The following is a 22,893-nucleotide window of genomic DNA, read 5'->3' as shown; positions in this document are numbered from 1 at the left end:
CCCTGGGCCGTACCATCAGTCCGCTAACGCGGGGGGGGGGGCGGATTGGAATGAAGACGACAGGACCCACCACCCCGAGCGCGGGGCCTGGACCCTCCCCCACGCAGAAGGCAGCGCGGGCGGCCCTTTGTGTTCGGAAATCATACCTCCGTGCGCGGGGAGGGGCGGGCGCCGCGTTCTCCCCCCCTGCGGCCGGAGGAGGAATGGTTGGGCCCCCGGCGGGGGATGGAGCTGCTCCGAGGGGTGGGGAGTAGCGAGCAGGCGGGGGCGCTGCTGTGTCTGGCCCCGCCGCGAGGCGCCATGGCTGCCCCCAGGAGGGGTGAGCTGAGCCCGGCGGAGAAGGAGCTGCTGGCGGTGATCGCCCAAGGTGAGGCTGCCCCTGGCCCTGCCCGTGAGGCCTGAGCTGCTGAGCGCGGGTTCCCGCCCGGCGCAGCGCTCGGACTGGGGCGGCTAGAACTGGGGGAGGAGATTTCCCGCACTAAAGGCCGGGAGTAGCCGGCAGCCCGGGAGCCCCCTGACGCCTGGGGACCGCTGCAGCGCCCGGGGCCGCTCGGCTGGGGGCGGGGTGAGCGTTGCTGCGGCGCCGGCCGCTGGGCGGGGTGTTCGCTCTGTGTTACGCGCTGCCCCGGGGTGACTGGTTGGCCGGGGGCGAGCCGGGCCCGGATAGTGCCGCCTTGGCCCTTAGGTCTCTCCCCGCAGAGACCGACACTAGCCAGGGGGATGTTTGTTTCCGCTTCCAGGGTCACTCTCGCTGCTGGAGCCCATCTGCTCGCGGGGGCGGAGGGAACCCCATTGGCGTGGCGGCTCCCGCAGGAAACACCAGCGATTGACTGGGCTACTGACCGCCGTATTCCCGGGCAGGCTGGTATCTGGGCTCGTTTCTCGCCACGCACAAGCCACTGGGGGTTGAAACTCTAACCGCCTGCGCCCTGAAGGGCCGGGAGTTGCAGACATTCCTGCCTCTCTTTCTCTGCCCCAGGCTGCAAACCCAACAGCTGTGGGTCACTGCAGCCCTATTTCCATCTGCTTGAGCAAACAGAGAGCAATCTAATCAGTTTCGCAGGGGACCAACTGCCCTCTTCCCTGTTACTTTCCCTCTTGCTCGTTTTCCTCATACCCAGAGCCAGATTTAGGGTTAGGTGACTGCCTGGGGTGCCAGGCTTTGGGGACGCTGGGCTTGGGGTGCTGTTTTTCTTGTTAGTGACAGCAGAGAGAATAGAATGTTTGAAGTAACGTGTTTCAGGTATTCCGCAGGTAGATTTATTTTTCGCTAGCCTAGACTTTTGTAGCATCTCATAGAACCTTCCAGGCTCTCTGAGAACTACATTTTCCTCGAACATCCTACAGTGTTATTAGCCATGCCCTCACAGGTATATAAGGGACAGAGTGTCGCTAGTCAGTTAGCGAGTGAGATATAAGACTGAATCAAAGTGAAGTGAGAGCCCAGCAGTGATATTGTGAACCCTGTTCTATTGTGTACTTGTAAAAGTGTACTTGTGTTTTAAGACTTAAAGAGTGTAAGTAGCGACTAATAAAAGACACATTTTATGAGACACCAGAGATGTCTATCGAACCCGTCTACACAGCAATATAAAATAAATTACTTTTTTTTTTTGCCATGCTTAATATGTAATGTTTGACTTTCTAAGATTGCAGAACATAGACAGTATTAGGGAGTGCAAAAGCCTGTTTTCCATGTAGAAAATAAGATTCCCCCAAAGAAGCCTTCAGGAGCTCAATGTAGGAAGTAAAAAGCTCAATTGCAATCTAGTTTGCAGCAAGGAGCAAATTTGATGGGAAAATATCTAAAACAGAACAACATAGACCGGACTTTAGGCCAGTAGTGATCGTCCCAATGCAAAAGAAACTGAGCAAAACATAAATGATGGAAGTCCTATTACTAAGGAATGAGCAGAGGTAGCTGAAGATAAGGAGTGCCAATGTGAGGAAAGTGATGGAGAATCATTCAGTTTTCCTGGCCGTGTACAGGAGAGTGATGATAAAGAAGAATGTGGCTCACATGAATAGGAGAGGAATTAGGCTTGTATGATGACAGAAACAGCCATGAAAAAAATTGCACACTACAGATCGATACATCAGAGCCTGCTTTATGGTTGGCGATCCTAAACTCTACAGATATTGATCATGCCAGCAAAATGGAGGATATGATGTTTCCAGTAAATGAGCAGAACTGTTCTCAAAATCACATTGGAAAAAGTGCTGGAAAATGGTGAGAAACTGAATTGGCATTGGTTAGTTTACTTGAAATTAACTGACAGTGTGTTCTGGTTTTGTTGCAAAATATTTGACAAGAATGCCAAATTGTTGCTTGTGCTTTCTGGGTACAGTTACTGGCATAATTTAGCTGATGCTCTGAAGCAACCCCACCATTTTATGGCCTGTTCCAAAAGGATGGAAGTCAAGACCAGCCTCAAGCTGAATAAATGCACAGACACAGAAAACCAACACATTGTTAATGTAGAAACCCAGCACTGGAAGAACGTGCTTGAGCGTCTGATCTCACTTATCCTCTTCCTTGCAAACAAATAATTAGTCACAGTGAAAAGTTGTCATTTACAGTAAGATTAGTTGACAAGGATGTCTGTATCCAAACAAACACTTGATCTGTTTCCGGTCTGTGGATGCCTCCACTGGAAAAGGCCTAAAAGAACTGTTTATGAATATCTTGAATGAGAATAAAATAAAGCTTCAGGATTGCCATGGCCAAGGCTATGACAATGGCATGAACATGAAGGTAAGAAATAGTGGCATCCAGGCAAGGGTTCTTGCATTGAATCTAAGATTTCTTCGTGCCTTGTGGCTGTCATTCCCTCAATCTGGTTGTGTCAGATTCTGTGTCATCTTTTTTAGATTCAGTATATCTCTCTTCAGAGTACTGTGAAGGATATATGTCCTGTTCAGCATCAACCCATCAGGTGGAAAATCCTCATGGACAGTGTTACAAATATGACTGGGAAGCCTCTAAGTGACACTTGCTGGGAGAGCCGCATTGACAGCAGAAGGCCAGTGAGGTACCAGGTGACAGATTTACAAAACCCTGATGGAATTGGTACAGTTGAATAAAATCAAAGTTGGAATCTGACGTGAGGCACAAAGCCTGGCAAACCAGATCACTGACTTCAAATTTCTGGTCTCAAATGTGGTTGGGCACAATATTCTGTTCCAAGTAAATGTTGTAAGCAAGGCATTACAAACTCTGTCAATGGACATCGTGACCACCACTAGTACTTTGACGAGAAGCTGTCTTGAGTTCGTTGTGGCCTGCAAAGAAAACAGATTTTAAGGTGCTATCACTGCTAAAGAAATGGTGGAAAACTTAAGAGTTGAGCCTTTATTCACCAGAAGAATAGACCGTTTGGTTACGAAGGCAGAGATGACGCGATGGCAAGCTCAAAAGAAAAGTTTGAGGGAGTTTTTTTGTTGACACTGCTTCGGTGTCCATCAAAGAAAGGTTTGGATAAATAAAGCACCACAAAAAGACCTGTTTTTGTATGACCTTAGTAAGCTGCTAGGGGACAGGAAAACACTTTTGAACAATTGTATAGACAATCACATGGGAACATTTGGACATTGATGATAAAGTTCTCTTTGTTGAATTGGACAACATCCATCACATTTTGCCACAGGAAGCACTCTCGACCCCAGGTTCTCAATTCATTTATGATGCAGAGCTGAAGGACACTTTTCCTAACTTGTGAATAGCTTTGAGGATTCTGCTTATGCTGTTAGTCGCAAGTGGAGCACAGCTTTTTGAAGCTAAGATTTATTAAAACATATCTTCAGTCGACGATGGCCGATGAAAGGCTGACATCACTTGCTACTTTATTGCTTGAGAATGCCATTGGCCAGTCTTTGGATCTCTCTGACGCAGTACTTCAATTTGTGAGGGCAAAGGCAAGAAAAGCGACCTTTTAAACTAAAGGACTAGGGTTAACATTCTAAGACTGTCACCTACTGTTACACTATTTAATACTGGTCCACCCAATGTTGGTGTACAGTTCAATTTCTTGATATTAGTACATTTCAGTTATTCTTAAAATTAAATAGCTTCTATAAGTTTAGAGGAAACATATTTTTTTTCGCTTTTATATGGCAGGAATACAGATTTACATATCCTAGCATGCAAATTTATCATCTTATACGACAGGGATAAAGCATGCATGCAAATCATGCATCAAAGTCATGAAATGAGCTACAAATGCAATAAAAAAATAAGGTATTCAAAAGTTTAACAAATGGAGGGGGAATGCCATCTGGTCTAGGGCTGGCCCTGCTCACAGGGATCCACATGGGCGAACAGATTTTTCCATCTGTTGGAGGTGACAGAAGACTCACACAATGCTAGCTTCTTTCCCTCTTATCCTAGTTCTACATGGGGGAACACAAATTCAGGTTCTGAATCAGTCCTGCCCCAGATTTAGAGAGGATTTATTATATTTTGTAGTTGGTAGGTATGGGGATGCCTCACTGCAAATTTTTACACTTACACACACACCCTCTCTTATTGTACGCATTGCACTACCATGTTCCCTGGCTAATATCTAAACGGCTAAGGGCTGCTTTGTAGTGTGTTTCAGTGCATTAACTTCTCAAAAACACTTTCCATCAAATAATGGGATTGCTGGGCCCTTAATATTTTTCATCTGTCACTATCCTGGCCAAGGAAAATGACATCGCTTTTCATGCTGATCTGTGGCCATACAGGATCCAAAATGTAGTTTTCTGGGTCTGTATATATGAAGATGACCTGAGGATGAGCCTGTTCAACACGTTGCTGATGTCTGCTTCCTTATTTAGTTCCAGATGCTGATCACGTGCTATTCATAAACAGCAAGTGGAAGAAGGGCCTTAGGTTTTTGTTTGCCTGTTTGTTCTGCAGAGACTTTTGGAGGGAGGAGGACCATCTTGAAATCTAATTTTTTTTTTTTTTAATCTGCTCTTGACTTTTTAAATGCCGGAACAGGAAATTATAATGTTTTTCTCTTATCGATTAGCATAGGAAAGACCCACAAAAATAGAGGAAACTGATTTTACAAAGGAAATGGGGAAACTGACTATAACCAGAGTGCAGTCAAATGCACAAAGTAACCCAACTGAGTGTGGTGGGAGGGGAAAGGAAACAGACTTTTTTCCTTCTAATTTCTGTCAGTTACAGTAATCTTCAGAGCTACTGTTAGCAATAGTAAGCAAACAACTTGCAAATAGTTGACAGCGCCCTTCTAAGAAAAATGAACATGATCACAGTATTTTCTAATTACTTACAATTTGCACAATTATAATTACACCTCTACCCTGTTATAACGTGACCCAATACAACGTGGGTTCGCATACAAGGTGGTAAAGCTCTGACATGCTGCTCTGAGCACTGTGTTAAAGGTGCTGGGCCAGGTTGGGGCTGAGGGGTTCGATGTCCTTTTCCCCAACCTCCCCACACTCACCTGCTGGGGGAAGCGGAGTGCTGTGCCTGGGAGCTGGTGGAGTGGAACAGGCTGGGGCTGTGTCGCTCCGCTTCCCTCTGCTGGTGAGTGCGGAGGGCGTCCTTTCCCCAACCTTCCTGGTCCATCCAGCTCCCAGACGTGGCGCTCCACTTCCCGCCGCAGGTGAGTGCAGGACCTTTTCCCCAGCCGCCCCCCGCGACACGGCTGAGGCTGGGGCAAGGAAAGCGGAGCAGGCTGGGGCCGTGTCACTCTGCTTACCACCGTGGGGGGGGGTGGGGGGCGGCATCCTTTCCCTAACCTCCCCGCACTCATCGGGAAGTAGAGCGCCGCAGCTGGGAGCTGTTGGAGTGGACTGGGACCAGGCTGCTCTGCTTCCGACTGCTGCCGGTGAGTGCCTGTCGGGGTGGAGTAGGGGAGGGGAATAGGGGTGAGAGCAGTCAGAGGAAATGGTGTTGGGTAGGAGGTGGGTCCTGGGGGTGATTAGGGACGGGGGTCTCTGGAGGGGGCAGTCATGGAACAAGGAACGGGGGGGCAAAGCAAGTTTGAGATAAGGCAGTCTCACCTATATTGCAGTGAGATTTTTTTGTCTCCCGAGGACCATGTGATATCGAGGTAGAGGTGTGCTTAAAAATAAAACTTTAAGGCAAGTAATATAATTTTAATTCTTTGCCATAAGATACAGACCTCATCTTAAAACACAGATAAGCTTTAAAGTATTTTCATCCCATTCTTGTTATAAGTGCAAGTCAGGGATTGGCAACCTTTGGCTCGCAGCCTGTCAGAGAAATCTGCTGGCGGTCCGAGATGGTTTGTTTACTTGCTGCATCCACAGGTTTGGCCAATCGCAGCTCCCGCTGGCCATGGTTTGCAGGTACAGGCCAATGGTGGCTGCGGGAAGTGGCATGGGCTAAGGGATGTGCTGGCCACCAAAAAGTTAGTAAGCTTGTGCATGGGTCTTTTTTGCAAGATTGGGGTCCTAAGTGATACACTTAACAATCAAATGTTTGTCATCATTAATGGTTTTGATTTACGTGCCCTTCAGCTTGGATCAAAAAACAAAACAAACAAAGCTAAAATATCTTGTTCTCAGATGTTACCACAATGGATTTAAACATTTCAACAAAACAGCAATGTTTTTAAATATCTTAATTTAACAGTTCTAATACTGGGGGTTTTTTACTTTATAAAAACTAATTTTGAGGCTAAACTAATGGACAATGGCCCTTCATTTCACTCAGCATATTTAGCTACATACCTATGAAGAACACTGAGGCGAAATGTCTCTAGATTTATCCTCTTTGTACAACCCAGATTTCCTGGAAAATCACACAAAAGGAAGCTTGTTATGGTGTGAAATAACTGCACTAAATCGTTATTTAAAACAAATTATCTGTCACTTGGCATACTTTCCTGGGGAGGGGATGAGTTAAAGACAGTCTCAATTATTGTTATGCTGAAATGTTGCTTAGAGAACACCTACATATCTCGTTCTCCAACACCCCATCCCCCAGGTCAAAATAAGCTTTATCATTCATTTAAAGGGTTCTAGAACTTTTTAATTACAGAGACCACTTTCCTCCCCTCATTCTCCCACTTTCCCTGCAGCCTTATTTTCTGTTCAGTTATGGCCTGATCCAAAGCCAGTAGAACCTAAAGGAATCTTTACATTGACTGCAGTGGGCTTTAGAGCAAGCTTGTATCCTTGTGGCTCAATTGAAAGGATTTTGTAGGCAAAAGTTTGAGACTTCTGCCAAGACAGCCTCCTCTGTTCTTCGAACTCTAAGCAGTTACTCTTTAAAAAAAATAACTTGGCTGCCCTTTGGTTTGCTTATGACAAGGCAAACAAACATTGCCACAACCTAACTGCTGAAGTATTTATTAGTATCTGTCTTTGTTTAACCCGCTCATGCCAGGTAATTTTATTTTTATGATGTCTTTTTTTTTTTTTTATCCTTTTTGTCCCATGGAAAAAAAGATGGGCTTTAATTTGTTTGTCATTAAATAATGGATATAGGTTTAGGACACTGGTAGAGTGGGAGTTTGGCGGTTGTGCTGGAGATTAGACACAGTTCTGGCTTTTGGTCTTGATGACCACTCATTCAAGAAATACAGTCATTATGTTTGACATGGATATATTATAATAGTAATGTCCCACTAATTTGACTTTGAAACTAGTTCTCATAGAACCCAAGGTCAGAACAATTTAGTATTTAATACAGTACTATCATCACTTACATTGTCTTTGATGAATTAGGACCTCAGATCTTCTGCTACTACTGTCAGAATAATGAAGCAGAACTAGGCTTTTTAAAAGATTAGAATTTGAATCTCAAAAGTGAGATATTTACCCTGGATTCTTGTAATAGTAGTTTATAACTGTTTTTATTTTAAGTTTGGGATTTTTACTGTCAGCTTACTTTTTTGCGCACCCCACTTTCTTCATCAATAGTATCTATAAAATCAAACATCTTCAACATAATACACACTTTAATTTGTATACAGCCACAAATATTATCAACAGGAAAGCTGCATCAAAATTATTGTATGAATGGCTTTTTTATAAAATCAGCTTAAGACATAAGTATGTAAGTACTATCCAGAAATAACAAAACCATTCTCTTACTCCAGCCTGGAAATCTGTCACACACCAGAGAAATATCCATGTTTAAATGCACTTAGAGTTTTCCTCCAATATTTCTTGCCTTGGTCACTGATGAACCCACTTCTCTCTCTTATTCGATTTCTTCTCACACACACCCATATCTACTGTACTTACCATATATACTTGTTCATAAGCCAAATATTTTTGGTAAAAAAAATGATGCATCAAAGAGCGAGGGTCAGCTTATAAATGAGTCTACACCAAAATTTGATGATTTAGAACTCTATGGAATCATTGAATTGAATATCTAATACATTGTTGTTGTGTTTACCTGGAGCGTCTGAAGGCATGAAGCCCCTCAGCTCCCTGTGGCCGCGGGTTGCTGTTCCCAACCAATGGCGCGCCACTTCCCGCAGCTCCCATTGGCTGAGAATGGCGAATCGCGGCCACAGGGAGCTGAGGGGCTCCATGCCTGCAGAGGCTCCAAGTAAACAAAACATCCCGATGCACCTTACAGGATGGGAGCCAAAGTTTGCCAACTCCTGAAATATAGGGTTGGCTTATAAAAGGTTCATACAGTTTTTGCTATTTTTACCTAACCATCTTGGAGGGGGCGGCTTATAAACGAACAGGCTAATGAACGAGTATATACAGTATTATACGATACCATTGTACTTGTTATGAGAGAATGATTTCAAGACACATACACACTCCTTCCTCCCAGAAAATACTCAGACCTTTTAGAGTGAATTCAGCTTGTGGTACACTGCCGTTACAACACACTTTTTTGGATTTGAATTTTAGAGTGGGTGGGTTGGTTTGTTTTTTGGCCAGAGTAGAAAGGGGGGTTGCAAATGTAAACCAAAAAAAAAAGTAAATTATAAATCATTCTTCATTCTGACAAAGATTTCAAAGCAGAGTAATACCTCTCAGTCAAATTAATATTCAAAGTTACTGGGAGAAGGATGTTAGTCATTAGTTAAAGGATTTTTGATATCTATAGGAATGTTTATATTCAATACCTTAAAACATTCTATTTGTATTTGTTTATCAAGTCAGAGCTGTCCTGATGCAACTTATAAAAAAAAAATATTAATTTCCCAAGCTCAAGTTTATAGAGTTCTCTAATTGCTTAACATAAGCAATTTTCTTTAATCATAGAACTTGGAAGGGACCTCAAGAGGTCATCTAGTCCAGTCCCCTGCACTTATGGCAGAACTAATTATCTAGACCATTCCTGACAGGTGTTTGTCTAACCTCTTAAAAATGTACACTGATGGAAACTCCACAACCTCCATAGGCAATTTATTTCAGTGCTTAACCATCATGACAGTTAGGAAGTTTTTCCTAATGTCCAACCTAAACCTCCCTTGCTGAAATTTAAGCCCATTGCTCCTTATCCAATCCTCAGATGTTAAGAAAAAACATTTTTCTCCCTCCTTCTTGTAACAGCCTTTTACATACTTGAAAACTGTTATCATGTCCCCTCTCTGTCTTCTCTTCTCTAGACTAAACAAACCCATTTTTTTTTTTTTTTTTTATCTTCCCTCATAGGTCATGTTTTCTAGACCTGTGATTATTTTTGTTGCTCTTCTCTGAACTCTTTCCAGTTTTTCCACATCCTTCCTGTAGTGTGGGGCCCAAAACTGGACACAGTACTCCAGTTGAGGCCTAATCAAAGCAGAGTAGAGTGGAAGAATTACTTCTCGTGTCTTGCTTACAACACTCCTGCTAATACATTCCAGAAGGTGTTGGCTTTTTTTGCAACAGCATTACACTGTTGACTCACATTTAGCTTGTGGTCCACTGTGACCCCCAGATCCGTTTCTGCCGTACTCCTTCCTGGGCAGCCATTTCCCATTAATGCAAGTCTTGTAATTACTTTACTTTACTTTGATTTTAAAACTTATTGGCTTTTAGCATCTAGAATTTAATGTTATTCGTCCCTGAGTTTCTTCATGCTTGGTAACTTGACAAATTTAGTCTGAGTATTTCATTTAAAACCTTTCTATTTCTGATCTTGCATTGCTTTGATTCTTCATTTCCTCCCTTTTAAACCTTACTTTTGATGAACACCATTTTATTTTATTTTTAACCGCTTATTTATTTTTTTATTTATTTTTAAGGAAACACTGAAGAAGCTGGAAGGCTCTTGGGCAGCAAGAATGTCCGTGTCAATTGCTTGGATGAGGTACAACAAAACTTCTAAATTAAAAGTGTCTTAGTGGGTCTATCAAGGAGAAGTATCAGGTTGGAAAGCTATTTAGAGATCTGTGGGCTTCCAAGGAGCTAAATAACTCTATAATTTAGCACATAGGAAGTGGCAGACTTCTGAATAGCTTTTCAACCTGCAGCTATTAGTAAGCCTCTGAACTACTCTTAATCTATAAAAGTATTTCAGAGGATTAATATCTTTAAGCTTAGCTATAGTATATGTTTTCTCTCAAATTCTCTACAGGCTTTATTGACAAGTGAAATGGTATAACATGAAGCCCACAAAGAGTTTATAATCTGCATTTCCTATTGCAATTCGTCCAAATTTTAATTCTGAAAGAAGTCATGCTATCACTGATTATCCCTTCATTTTCAAGCAAATTCTGTATTATTGGATAACTGTGCCATCAAAACAACGGTGCTTTGCCCCACAACATGCATGCTGGCTGATTAAGGAGCCAGTGGCATTGACTAACGCTGAAGTGGGTACAGTCCTCTTTAGGGGAAGGGAGGAAAGAGAGAGGACAGTATAGAAGTCTCAAGAACCAGCAGAGACCATTTAATATGCAACATTTTAGTCTAGGGTTACCATACAGCCGGGTTTTCCCGGACACAGCCTCTTCTGGAGCTTCCTTTCTCTGCCCAGGCAGATTTTTCAAATAAGAGGAAGTGTCCAGGATTTTTGCAGAGCAGACAAGCTGCAGCTCAGAAAGAGCCCCAATTGGTCTGCTTCCTGATTGGTCCCTCCCCTGCATCTGCAGCTGATTGGTTGATTCCCCTGCAAGCCACAGCTGCCAGATCTCACCCACCCAGGCCCCAGCTTCCAGGCATGGGGAAGGGATCCTACTGGGAGATGCTGAGTGATGGCTGTTGCTGCATCCTGGGTTGCACCAGCCACCCTACTACAATGACATTAGGATCCTGTAGATGAGCAGACTCACCCCTGTGGCACCTCCTGCTGGTTACTTCTGGGAATTAACTCATTGCCAGCCAGGAGCACCCTCTGCAGGCTGGTGATCCGCCTGTCTTCTGGCCCCTGTGTCCCTCCCAGGACCCAGTGCCACTTTGTCTGGGGTGCTGCTCCCTGGCAGTAACCCCTTTTCTCTCAGGGTCTCCCCTCCCTGGGAAACCCCCACCCACTATCCCCACCTTGTTTCAGTATATGGCTACTGCCAGTCATTGTCTAGCCCCCCACGCTCTGGGGCAAACTGCAGTATCAGCCTACTCATCACTGGCAAGAAGGGTTTGGACCTGCTACCTTGGCCTACCCCTGGCTGCCCTCTGCAACCCCCAGTACCTATTAGCCCAATGCTAGGCCACAGCCCAGGGCTTTCCAGGCTGGAGCTCCCCAGCTCTGCTCCACTCAAATACCCTGTCTCTAACTCCCTGCAGCCCGGCCCTTTCCCTTTACAGGCAGAGGGAGACTCCCTGGGCTTCTGGCTCACAACCTCTTACAGGGGCCAGCTGGGCCTGACTGGGGCATGGCCACAGCTGAGCCTACTTTCCCCAATCAGCCCAGGCTTCTTGGGCCAGCCACAGCCTCTCCTGGGCTGTTTCAAGCCATTCAGGGCAGGAGCAGGGGACCACCCTGCTACAGATCCCCTCTTCCTTCAGCTCCCCCCACCCCACTGTAGCAATGTCCTCTTTTTTGGGAACCTGAAATACGGTAACCCTATGTTAGTGCATGTTAAAAATCACACCCTGTAGAGTGCATTATCCCTAAACATTGCCTAAGTCTAAGCTACACTTCCTCTTCTGCCCTCCTCCCCCAAAACCCTTAAGCCCCAAAACTATACTACAGTTTTAAGTGGATATCTGCTCCCAAGGATGATTATGCAGGATGTTAATTCTTACCTATATTTGGCCCAATGCAGTTGCAGGGGGTGGGGTAGGGGGGAGAGTCAAGGTTTATGGATGCTTTCTTGAGAAATGATCATTAAGGTTACATTTTTGTCACGGATATTTTAGTAAAAGTCATGGACAGGTCATGGGCAGTAAAATTCATGCCCAGTCCATGACTTGTACTATATACCCCAAACTAAATTTTGGGTGCTCAAGGGGGGAGGACAGCCTGGGGTTTCTCAGTGGAAGGGTGGCAATGCGTGGCTTGGGACCTGGGCTGCCGCTGGGGCAAGGGAGCGGGGCGTGGAAGTGAGAGGCTCCCTACCTGGCTCCACATGGCGACACTTTCCTAGGCGGAGGCACAGCCAGGGGGTTCCACGCACTGCCTCCACCCCAAACGCCAGCTCTGCAGCTCCCATTGGCCGGGAACCGTGGGGAATGGGAGCTGCGGGTGTGGTCAGCACGTAGAGCCCCCTGGTCCCTCTGCCTAGGAGCCGAGGTAGGGACATGTTGCTGGTTCCGGGGAGCCCCCTGAGGGAAGCATTGCCTGGAGCCCCCCACACACACACCCAAATTCCTGCTGCTGCTGCAAGGAGGGGTGCGGTGGCCTCAGACTACCCCAGCAGCAGCCAGTGCGGCTGGTCCAGGGGCTTCCCAAGCTGTTCAGGGGCCCCTGGGCCAGCCACATCAGCAAAAGTCACAGAGATCCCAGAAAGTCATGGAATCTGTGACCTCCATGACAGATTTGCAGCCTTAATGATCATATGCTCACTGTTGACCCTTCTGTATAAGATTAGACACTGTCCCCCAGACTGAGCGCTAAACTAACCACTTGATTAGATTATTTCAAACTTGTGACCCCTCCTCATGCAGGGCTGACTGCGTCCACACAACTATCTGAACTCAATGATCTGGATTACAAAATGGAGACTGTCCCGTCCAGACACTTTCGTTTAGTAATCGTGACTCGTTAAAATGCGTTTCTCTTGATTCTCCAGGAGGGGGTACACTGCCATACCTCGTACTCTTAATTAGAAGTTTCAGAGTGGTAGCCATGTTAATCCATGTTAGTTGCTGTATCAGCAAAAAGAATGAGGAGTACTTGTGGCACCTTAGAGACTAACAAATTTATTTGAGCATAAGTCGTTCAATTAGAAGTGTCTGTAATTTTCATTCACTTTTCAATCAAGGTCAGGTTATAGTCCTCACAACAAGTCATTGTGGTTGCTAAAAGCTTCCCTTAAGATTAGGCTAGAGTGGGGAAGTATACACTAATGTAGCTACATAGTTGTAGTTGCATCAGTACAAACCCCTAATGCAGACACACTGAACTGTTTTTTGCAGCTTATCCCATTTTTTGCACTATTGAAGTGGGTTTACAGAAGGAGTTAGAGCCCATATAACTACACTGCTGTAGTTACACCAGAGAAGTTGTGGTGGAAAAACCTTCAGCTACTGAGTGAACCCTTCCCTCATATTTTTGGTATTGTGAATAGGTAGTAAGTGGGAGGGAGGAGGGGTAATATAGTTACAGTTCCATCAATTATAATTAAGAGTTGACAGCATGACTTTCACAGTTGGGTGTCTATAAATCTTGGTAATAGAAAGACTGAGAGGAGCCCGAACTAATTATTCTCACTCCCGCATGGGTGCAGTGGAAAAAACTTTCGTTTGCCAACCTAGGAGGCTGGCAACTTTCCTAGATTTATAGGGTATAATCTGTCTTTAACGCTAAGTACATGTAGAGACCTTTGGCAAATGGCAATAGGTATTTTGTTGTTTGAAGACTGCATGGTAATAGTACAGAATAAAAGATACACAAATAAAACAATGTAATGAATGAGTGTGCAATCCATTATATATACAGTATAGTCCTTTTATCCAACACTTTGCTTTATGGCATTGTTAACCCACACATCAAATGAGGCATTGTACATGGGTGTGTAATTACCAGGTGGGAGTCTTGAGCAGTACAAAGATTTATAAATGTAATTATCACAAGTGCGTGTATTTCTTTCTTGATTCTTCTCTCATTAGCATGGCATGACCCCTTTAATGCATGCAGCATACAAAGCGAAAGTTGACATGTGCAGGTTGCTCTTGCGACATGGAGCAGATGTTAACTGCAATGAACACGAGCATGGATATACTGCCTTGATGTTTGCTGGACTCTCAGGTAAACTCTTTCTAAATTTGTATTTTCAAATTGTTATAATACTGCTGTTTGGACAACAGGCCTATGAACAGGTTGCAATAGTTTATAATTCAGGACACTGCCTTAGGATGGAATAATAAAAAGACGTTATTACTGAAGTAATGGGTGGGTCCATGTAACTGCAGAAGTACTAGTACAACCCAGTACGCAGGAGAGATGCTGTTGACTTATTTTGTCCTATATTAAGTTGATTTGTTCATCTGTTTGAGGCATATGCTATATAATTCCTAGTGTATAGGGAGGAATACTGCTGTACGTAGTCCTGGAGCTTAAAATTCCATCTGTCATGCAATGATTTTCCTGCGCAGCAGGGTGAATTCTGTTTAATTACATTGAGTTCCTATGAAAGAACACTCCCTTACTGAAGGATGGGTGGAGTTTTAAGACTCTCCAACTGTAGCTTTTAATAAGCAGTGCCACGTTAATACTTCTGAAGCTTGTCAAATTTAGTCTTTGTGTTCAAATAATGGCTGCAAGCAGACTGTAGTTCCTCTGAATGTATTAGCGAAACTTTGGCAAGGGATAGATCCCTCACCCAATTTCCGTCCTCTAGGGATTGATCACTAACAGTTCACTGCATGTATCTGATTCTTGAACTTTGAGCTCAATTTGTTATTTGTCACTGGTCATATGGTATTGTTTCTGATCCCTGATTTAGATAAGCAATAATTCTCTTACAATCAGGAAAAGGGCTTTAAATCTCTGAATGAGAGGTAGAAGATAAGGATTAGGGAAGTTTGACTCTTTTTTTAAACTTTTTCCTTTCTGGGTCACTCAGATCTTTCCCAAAGCATAATTCCTAGTGAAATTAATATAAACTCTTAGCTAGGTGTGGAGACATTAGTGTAAGATATTAGTTAGACGTAGAGTGAAATCAATGGCCCACAATCTCCAGTATGAATACTCCTGGATGTTAGTTTTCAGCCTTTTAATCTTTGAGCTCAAAAAGAATGTGAGCACAGCTAAAGCAGTGTCGCTCTAAAATTAGAGCAGATGCAAGAAACATTTATATTTTTTTCTCCTTTATAGTCACGCCACCCTAGTCAGCAGTCCCACAAAAACAGAAAGTAAAGGAAGAGCACCTCTGGAAAATAGAACCAACAAGCCTGGTCACAAGTGTCTTTATTAGTCTCCCTGAAGGGCACCAGTTAAGTGATATAATTTTGCCATCAAATTTAGCTTCATCTTATTTATTTGGTATTTATCCCACCCTGAACACCTAGTTCCCATTGGGAAGAAAGAAAAAAATCTGTTCTCTGCTCTACGCTTCTGCTCCATAATACTAATGAATTTGTTCTTCTTTTAGAAGACAAGATGCTGTCGTTGTACTATTAAACTAGAATAGCAGGCCTTACATCTATATTGCTACCCACTGGGGGTCCAAATCTTGGCACTGAGAGATACACACTTGATTCAGTGGGAACTGAACATGCATAACTGAGGGGAGAATCTGACCCTAAGAGTGTGAATTTTTATTCCTTGGGCTTTGCAAGTAAGAGAAAAATACTGCTGGCTCTTTAATCCACTGTTTTAAACCAAGGACATCAAAACCTAAAAGGGACAACATTGACACAACAAATCCTTGAAGTTCAACTTGAAATTAGCTACTGGTCTTCTCAAATTATGTGCATCTACAAAAAACAAAACTCTGTATATCTTCTCTCTTCAAATACAGGCAGCAAAGAAATCACCTGGATGATGTTAGAGGCTGGAGCAGAGACTGATGTTGTCAACTCTGTGGGAAGGACAGCAGCTCAGATGGCTGCCTTTGTGGGTAAATTGAAATTATCTCCTATATTTTCACCAGGGCTATAAGATTATATGGTTTGATGGATTACACTGTTTATTCTTGGAGGAACGTTACTTCACATTTCTGCATTAATTGATTATTATTAAAGGATCTTGGAGAGAAAAAATTAAGGGACTCTCTCTCTCAGTCCATACAGCCTGACATCTTATATGTACTTATTTACTGCCAAAAGTTTAAAAATTGTGCCAAACCAGCTCCTTTGGGGGTTGGGGGAGTAATAACTAAATTACATTTTCACTCTTAATAGCCTTTTTTTAAATTTTAGGTCAACATGATTGCGTGACCATTATCAACAACTTCTTTCCACGGGAAAGGCTAGACTACTACGCTAAACCGCAAGGACTTGATAAAGAACCAAAACTGCCAGTGAAGTTAGCTGGGCCTCTTCACAGAATTATTACTGCTACAAATTTGCATCCTGTTAAGGTGCAGTAATGTGTCCATCTTCTTTATTGGCATAGGACCAGCTTCTGTAACTCTTGTGTTGAGAATTATCTTATTGATAAGGGGATTACTTGCAAAATAAGGCGTTCTTTGAAATGAGAAGGCATGGCAGAATCTGGCCCATAATTAAGAATATTAAATCTGAGATATCAAACTAAGTGGTATTATTGTGTACTATGGCTTACACTTCATGCTCATGCAAGACATCATGAGATTTAGTATGGTACAGGTAGGTCACAAACTGAGCACACATCTCTGGTCACAGAGGTTCATACTCTTCAAATAAATGCTTAAACCTATTTTACATTTCCCTCCTTCTTTTAGTGTAAAATTCAGGCACCATCCAGTCCTAAGCTCACTGTTCGTTCAATTAATGTGTCACAGCAGATGTCTTACCATTATTTTTGTCCTTTAATCACTATTTCATTGCAGTAATGTCTGTTGCTGCAACTTTTGAACATATGTGCAATTGACTTATGTTTTTATTTTGTTGGTATAACAGTCAAAAAAAAAAAAAAAAAAAAAAAAAGCTGTATCTTATGGCTTATTTCTATGTGTAGCTCAGGAAATAAGTAGCCCCAAATTCCTACAGCTTGCCACTGAAATTTAGCATTTGTCAGCTATCACCAATCTGAGATACCATAGTTTTCATCTGCATTTAAAATAGGAAATAGTTCAGGTACCATTGTAGTATCTATGGCATGTGCAAGCAGGTAATTATGTACAGCATTACTCAGAGTAGCAGTTTGGGCACCCTTCTTTGAAAGTGTTCAGTTCAATGTATGAACAGTCTGTTTACTGCACTCTAGGCTTACTTTAGGCTAACTCCATAGTAGTAAACCTATATCATGCAATGCCATCTTGTACATGCACCTCAGAGAGGTGGATGTTGGGCCAGGGTAATCATTATAGTATTTTGGTTATACTAAATGATTTTAATTCTTGATACAACTTTCCTTTTTTAGATCTGTTTGCAGTTATTGATCAGTCTTAGGGCAGGTCAGTACTAGAAGCGCTACATTGGTGCAGCTGCACCACATCTAGTGAAGACGCTCTATGCTGACAGGAGAGCGCTCTTCTGTCAGCATAATTATTTCATCTCTGTGAGAGGCAGAAGCTATGTTGGCAGGAGAGTGTCTCACACCATCATCATACCAGTGTGGACAGCACTTACATTGCTGTAAATTGTGTTGCTCGGGGGGTGTAGTCCTGCTCTTAGTTTTGAAGGTCTTGGTAACTATGAATTGCAGTATATTTATTGCTCAGTAATATGCTCCATTAGCAAAGGAAGGAAGCACGATATAGGAAGATAAAACAGACTAAAAAATGGAAGTTAGCTATTTTCATCCATCTAACCTACATGTTTTAACTCACATACTTAAAGGAAAAAAGGGTTTCTCATTACATTAAACACTCTTCGCTGTTCCCTGTAGATTGTGCTACTGGTCAAAGAGAACCCTCTATTGGCCGAAGTAGAAGCACTGCTGAAGTGCTACAGGGTGTTGGACCTGATTTGTGAGAAATGCATGAAGCAGAGAGAGATGAATGAAGTACTGGCTATTAAAATGCACTATATCAGTTGCATCTTCCAGAAATGTATTAATTTTCTCAAAGAGCGAGAGGATAAACTGGATGGATTAATCAAAAGGTATGAATTTATACAGAATTTAAAAGGAGTCTGAGGATCTATACATAAATTAATTTTATACATATCAAAAATAATGCGTCTATTAGGATGAAGTGGAGCTGGAGCATTGGTTAGTTTGTGGCTTAAAAACTACCAAAATTAAATTGCATTGTTTGAAAGAGTCCAGTTTAGCATTGTCCAGGGGAGCCCATATCCCCTGCCACTCATGTACAAAAGATATCCAGTACTCATTACTCCTGGGGGAATTCTCCACCACTGCACAATGCAGAATTTTGCAGTAATTGTGTGCACACAATTTCCTTTTTTCGGCCACAGAAATGAGCGGCAGAAATGTTGACCACCCCTAGGAGCTGCTGGCCCCAGCAGAACCCAGCTCACAAATAGAAGACAAGGCTGAAGGGAGGGGAAGGGAACTGGATGGTTCCCAGCAGCTGCAGGTCCCACCACAACCTGAAGGAAGGAGGCAGTGCACAGGAAACTCCATACAAACCTGGAACCCAGCATCAGGCTGTCATCCCTCCCCGGGTCCCTGGGCTCTAGGAGGGTAGGGGATGCAAGTGTCTGGGCTGGAGGGGCCGTGGCTGGGCTCTGGCGGGAGAGGATATGAGTGTCTGGCCCCCTCGCTGGGTTCTGGAAAGAGGGGGCAGAGAAACAGGAACCAGATTGTTATAGGGGTTTCTTCAACTTTCTGCTCTTGGGGGAATTTTTTTCTCTCTCTATTTCAGACATACCTGTCTGTGGGTATATTGAAATAAATTACCAAAATAATTGAAACTGGCATGATTATATAGTGCTATTTTGACACACAAATTTGCAGAATTTTAAAATGTGTGCAAAATTTTTAATTTTTTGGTGCAGAATTCCCCCAGGAGTAACTCATGCAGTGCAAAGAAGGGTGCAGTCATCAGCACTGAACACCCCATGGGGCACATGGCTGGGTGGGTTAGACTGGGTTGGCCAGGGCCCTGAATGCCCTGGAGCACTAGAAAGGTAGGTGGGCGTGCGTGTGTGTAAGAGTGAAGCAAGCTACACTTTCAAATATATAGTGAAAGTCACCTGTGAGCATGTTGCTGTCTACTCCGCTCTACTCCCCAGCATAGACTCGAGCAGGCATAAAGCAAAAGTCCCATTTAAAGCCAGTGGAATTTTTGCTTCTAAGCCAGTTGGATTTGTATATCTTGGGTGGGATTTTCAAACATGCCTAAGTGCCAACTGGCTATTTTGATTGAGGTGCTTAACTTTCAATGGTGTTGAGCATCTGGAGTTCCCACTGACTTCAATGGATGTGTAGGTGCTTCTGAAAACTGAGTTATAAATGAAGCAAATAACCCTGTTTCTAAAATATTAAAATCAATTAATACAGCGGTGATTCAAGAATTAAGATGATAAATAAGGGAAAAGAGGAGATATTTTAAACAAGAACTGTAGCTCCATGTCTTATAATTTAAAACAAAGCAAAGCCTCTCTAATAAGCTATATGCCTGGCATTGCTGATTATCGGGCTAGGTGGTTGAAATACAGTGGAGCTACATTTCCAAAACTTATCTGTAAGTTTATTTCATCCTTCAAAATTGTTGTGTAATTACATACAAAAAGCCTCTTTTACATTTGTAACTTCACTGTGATTTTGGGAATACAGAATTTACTTTAAATCTGAATTTTAGCATAAAGTTGCAGTATGAGGAAGGCAGCCAGGGGGTCAGCGGAATAAATAACAGCCTGGACCATGTTTGTTAGTAAACACTAATCATTAGTTGCTAGTGGATTTTCATTTAATTTTTGCTTTAAAAATTTCAGCCTGTTGAAAGGCAGAGATACAGATGGTTTTCCTGTGTATCAAGAGAAGCTTATCAGAGAGTGCATTCGAAAGTTTCCTTACTGTGAAGCTACCCTGCTCCAGCAGCTGGTGAGAAGTATTGCTCCAGTTGAAATTGTAAGTGTCTCCCATTAAGCAAATAAGTGCTATTTTATAAACAGATTAACTTAGATATCCCATATAGTAAAATCCCAGTTATTCAATTGAATTTAACATGTTTTTGTGTCCCTTGACTTATATTCTCTAGTATGCCAAAGTTTTGAATGTCCCCTGAGATATTTAAAAAAAAAAAAAAAAGGGATTCTACTTCTCTAACAAATATAGTAGAAGTTCTGACCCCTGACAATTGGGTTTCCTCTAGTTTCTGTTCCTCTTACTGTGGCTTTGACTGTGGAACGTTATTTATTAAAAATCTTCACATCAGAAAACTAGAGCAGAGTATTCTGATGCCAGCACTTTGTATTTCTCTCTATTTGGCGAGGAGGCGAGATAGACTCTCTCTCCCTGTTTCTCCTTGCAAAACTCACTCCATAAATTCAGTGGTGTTATGTAGCTTAATAGCCTTATACTGCAGTTGGGCAAAACAGCAAGGGGTGTAAGGACTGCAGGATCTCTTGGGACTCTTGCAGTCATTATTTCCAATGGCCCAGAAGTGGATGGCAATAGGTTATGGTACCTTGGAAGAAAAGCATCTTTTTTGAAGCTGTCTTTATGAGCAGAAGAAGCAAAATGAACAGCTGTTGGTGTCCAGTGCCATGGGTGCCTAGTAAGAAAACTAACTTTACATCTTCCCAAATGTGTCTGATAGGAGACTGTCTTTAAAGAGTGTTTTAACTGGCTTATAATAAATTTTGTACAAGAGACTTATTTTTCAGAGGAAAGCACATCAGCATCTGTTTCTGATAGTTATGCAGTACGTGTGTTAAGATAAGGATGATGATTAATTTTGTGACACAACTGTTTTATACACTTTAATGAATTACAAATATCCTTCATCTTACAGGGATCTGATAAATTTGACTATTCTATAGTTTAATTTCTGCAGCAGTAATCCGTACAGCTTATCTAGATCAGAACAAAAGACAGCATAATGATTTGAATGTTCATATGCTGTCCCAAACTGTTTAAGGCACCCTTACACTGGTGTCTTCTACTTTTTTCTCTATTCCTGGCAATCTCCTCTTCCCCTACCGACTCCCTTCAGATAAATCTGTTTCATTGCACAGGCTTTGACTCTTTTGGGCGTACCTATAAAACACTAGAAGAATCTGTGCTATCAGTTACATTTGTTCAGGAGTACTTGATCTTAGGCATGCATAATTATGCAGATTCAGTATGAGAAAAACCCAGCCTCTTGTGTAGCAATTACTATCTTTCTCAGATGATTAAATGGTTTTAGATTTGTTTTTGAGCTGGAACAACTTGTTTGGTTTTTCCCCCCGCCCCCAGTGTTAGCATCATTTCAAGAAGGGATTCTTAACACTTTCATAACATTACCAGAATAGCATGTAACGATGGCTACTGCTTGTACTTTTTGAAGGAACAGGATGTCTGCAAATTGTGTCTAGTATTTTAAAGATTTCAGGTTGCAAATATTCAGTTTGGAATATTTGAAGAAATGGAACACTCCAGTACATCATTGCCAAGAGAAACTTCTCTTTCTAGCCAGTACAGACACTACTTTGCACAATCCTGTTGCATATTCTTTACAAACTACCAACCTTAAGTGAAAAGAATATCACAAAGTACAGTTCATTAATTCAGCCAACAAATACCTTAAAAGGATGTTTTAATTATGACAAAACAACTAAAACAATGGAACATCGCATATGTTCTCTGATATCAAGACACGTGGGCATCTATGTGAAAGAAAATGAAGTGGTGCCCCATTATGCAGAGATACTGGGGAACTGCTTCACCAGATGCTACAAATGGGAGTGAATACAACAAAAAATGTATATGTTAATTTCAGCAGCATTAGATACAGGGACAATATCCATTGTTTCCAAATGGGGAAAGAATCTCAATTGGGAAAGACATTCTCTTTTAACATTTCTTGAAGCAGTGGTGCATAATAAGTGTTTAAAAAAAAATCTATTGGAAAAAGCTTATTGTTTATAGGCTCACGAAGGATACTTTGTAGTAAGCGCAGGGGTTACAATAAGAAAATATTAAATATGACATTAAGAAGTCCTTTGGCTCTATCTAAAGCCACACTTAATGCTAAAGTGGTACTGGTAGATACAGCTTTTCAACTATAGATATGCTTCATCAGAAGCATAGATGCTGCTGTGTTTGTGTATTGTTATCCTTTAGGACTAATGCTGCCCAAGGCTAATGGTGCGCAGTTCCCCTTGAAGTCATCAGGTGTGCATGTTTAGCCACGGGTAGAATTTGGCGCTTTGTATCATGGACTTACTGGGCCAGCTACAGTATTTTGAAAGCTACTATAAAAGCTCTGAAATCCTGGCCATCAGAGTTTTTGCAGATCACATGGTGGACAGGAATGGTGAGGGAGGATTTTGCACATCCACTACTTTCTAAAGTGATGGCAGCACTGGAATGTGGGTTTAAATATTCATTCTAAACTGATTAACCTAAAACTGGATTTAAGCTTCTAAGATTAAATAAAATAATTTTTCCCCCTTTCTTTAGAAACTGCAGACTAGATCGGGGTCAGCAGCCTTTCAGAAGTGGTGTGCCGAATCTTCATTTATTCACTCTAATTTAAGGTTTTGCGTGCTAGTAATACATGTTAACGTTTTTAGAAGGTCTCTTTCTATAAGTCTATAATATATAGCTAAACTATTGTTGTATGTAAAGTAAATAAGGTTTTTAAAATG

The 22,893-nt window shown here is 42.4% G+C and overlaps 1 protein-coding gene across 1 annotated transcript in view; it reads left to right on the top strand.

The window, feature by feature from the left end:
• The first annotated feature begins 249 nt into the window (after positions 1-249).
• ANKMY2 (ankyrin repeat and MYND domain containing 2) overlaps positions 250-22,893 on the top strand; it is a 27,209-nt gene continuing 4,565 nt past the window's right edge. Inside the window, exons 1-7 of the mRNA XM_075063383.1 lie at positions 250-367; positions 10,188-10,252; positions 14,155-14,293; positions 16,008-16,106; positions 16,408-16,568; positions 18,020-18,234; positions 20,032-20,178. Coding sequence (XP_074919484.1) covers positions 301-367; positions 10,188-10,252; positions 14,155-14,293; positions 16,008-16,106; positions 16,408-16,568; positions 18,020-18,234; positions 20,032-20,178 — 893 coding nt within the window. The 5' untranslated portion in view covers positions 250-300. The remainder of the gene's footprint in view (positions 368-10,187; positions 10,253-14,154; positions 14,294-16,007; positions 16,107-16,407; positions 16,569-18,019; positions 18,235-20,031; positions 20,179-22,893) is intronic.

This window comes from Chelonoidis abingdonii, chromosome 2 (genome assembly GCF_003597395.2).
Source record: "Chelonoidis abingdonii isolate Lonesome George chromosome 2, CheloAbing_2.0, whole genome shotgun sequence".
Taxonomy (NCBI): Eukaryota; Metazoa; Chordata; order Testudines; family Testudinidae; genus Chelonoidis; species Chelonoidis abingdonii.
The sequence above is the reverse complement of the archived record's forward strand: the minus strand, read 5'-3'. Positions and strand labels throughout refer to the sequence as shown.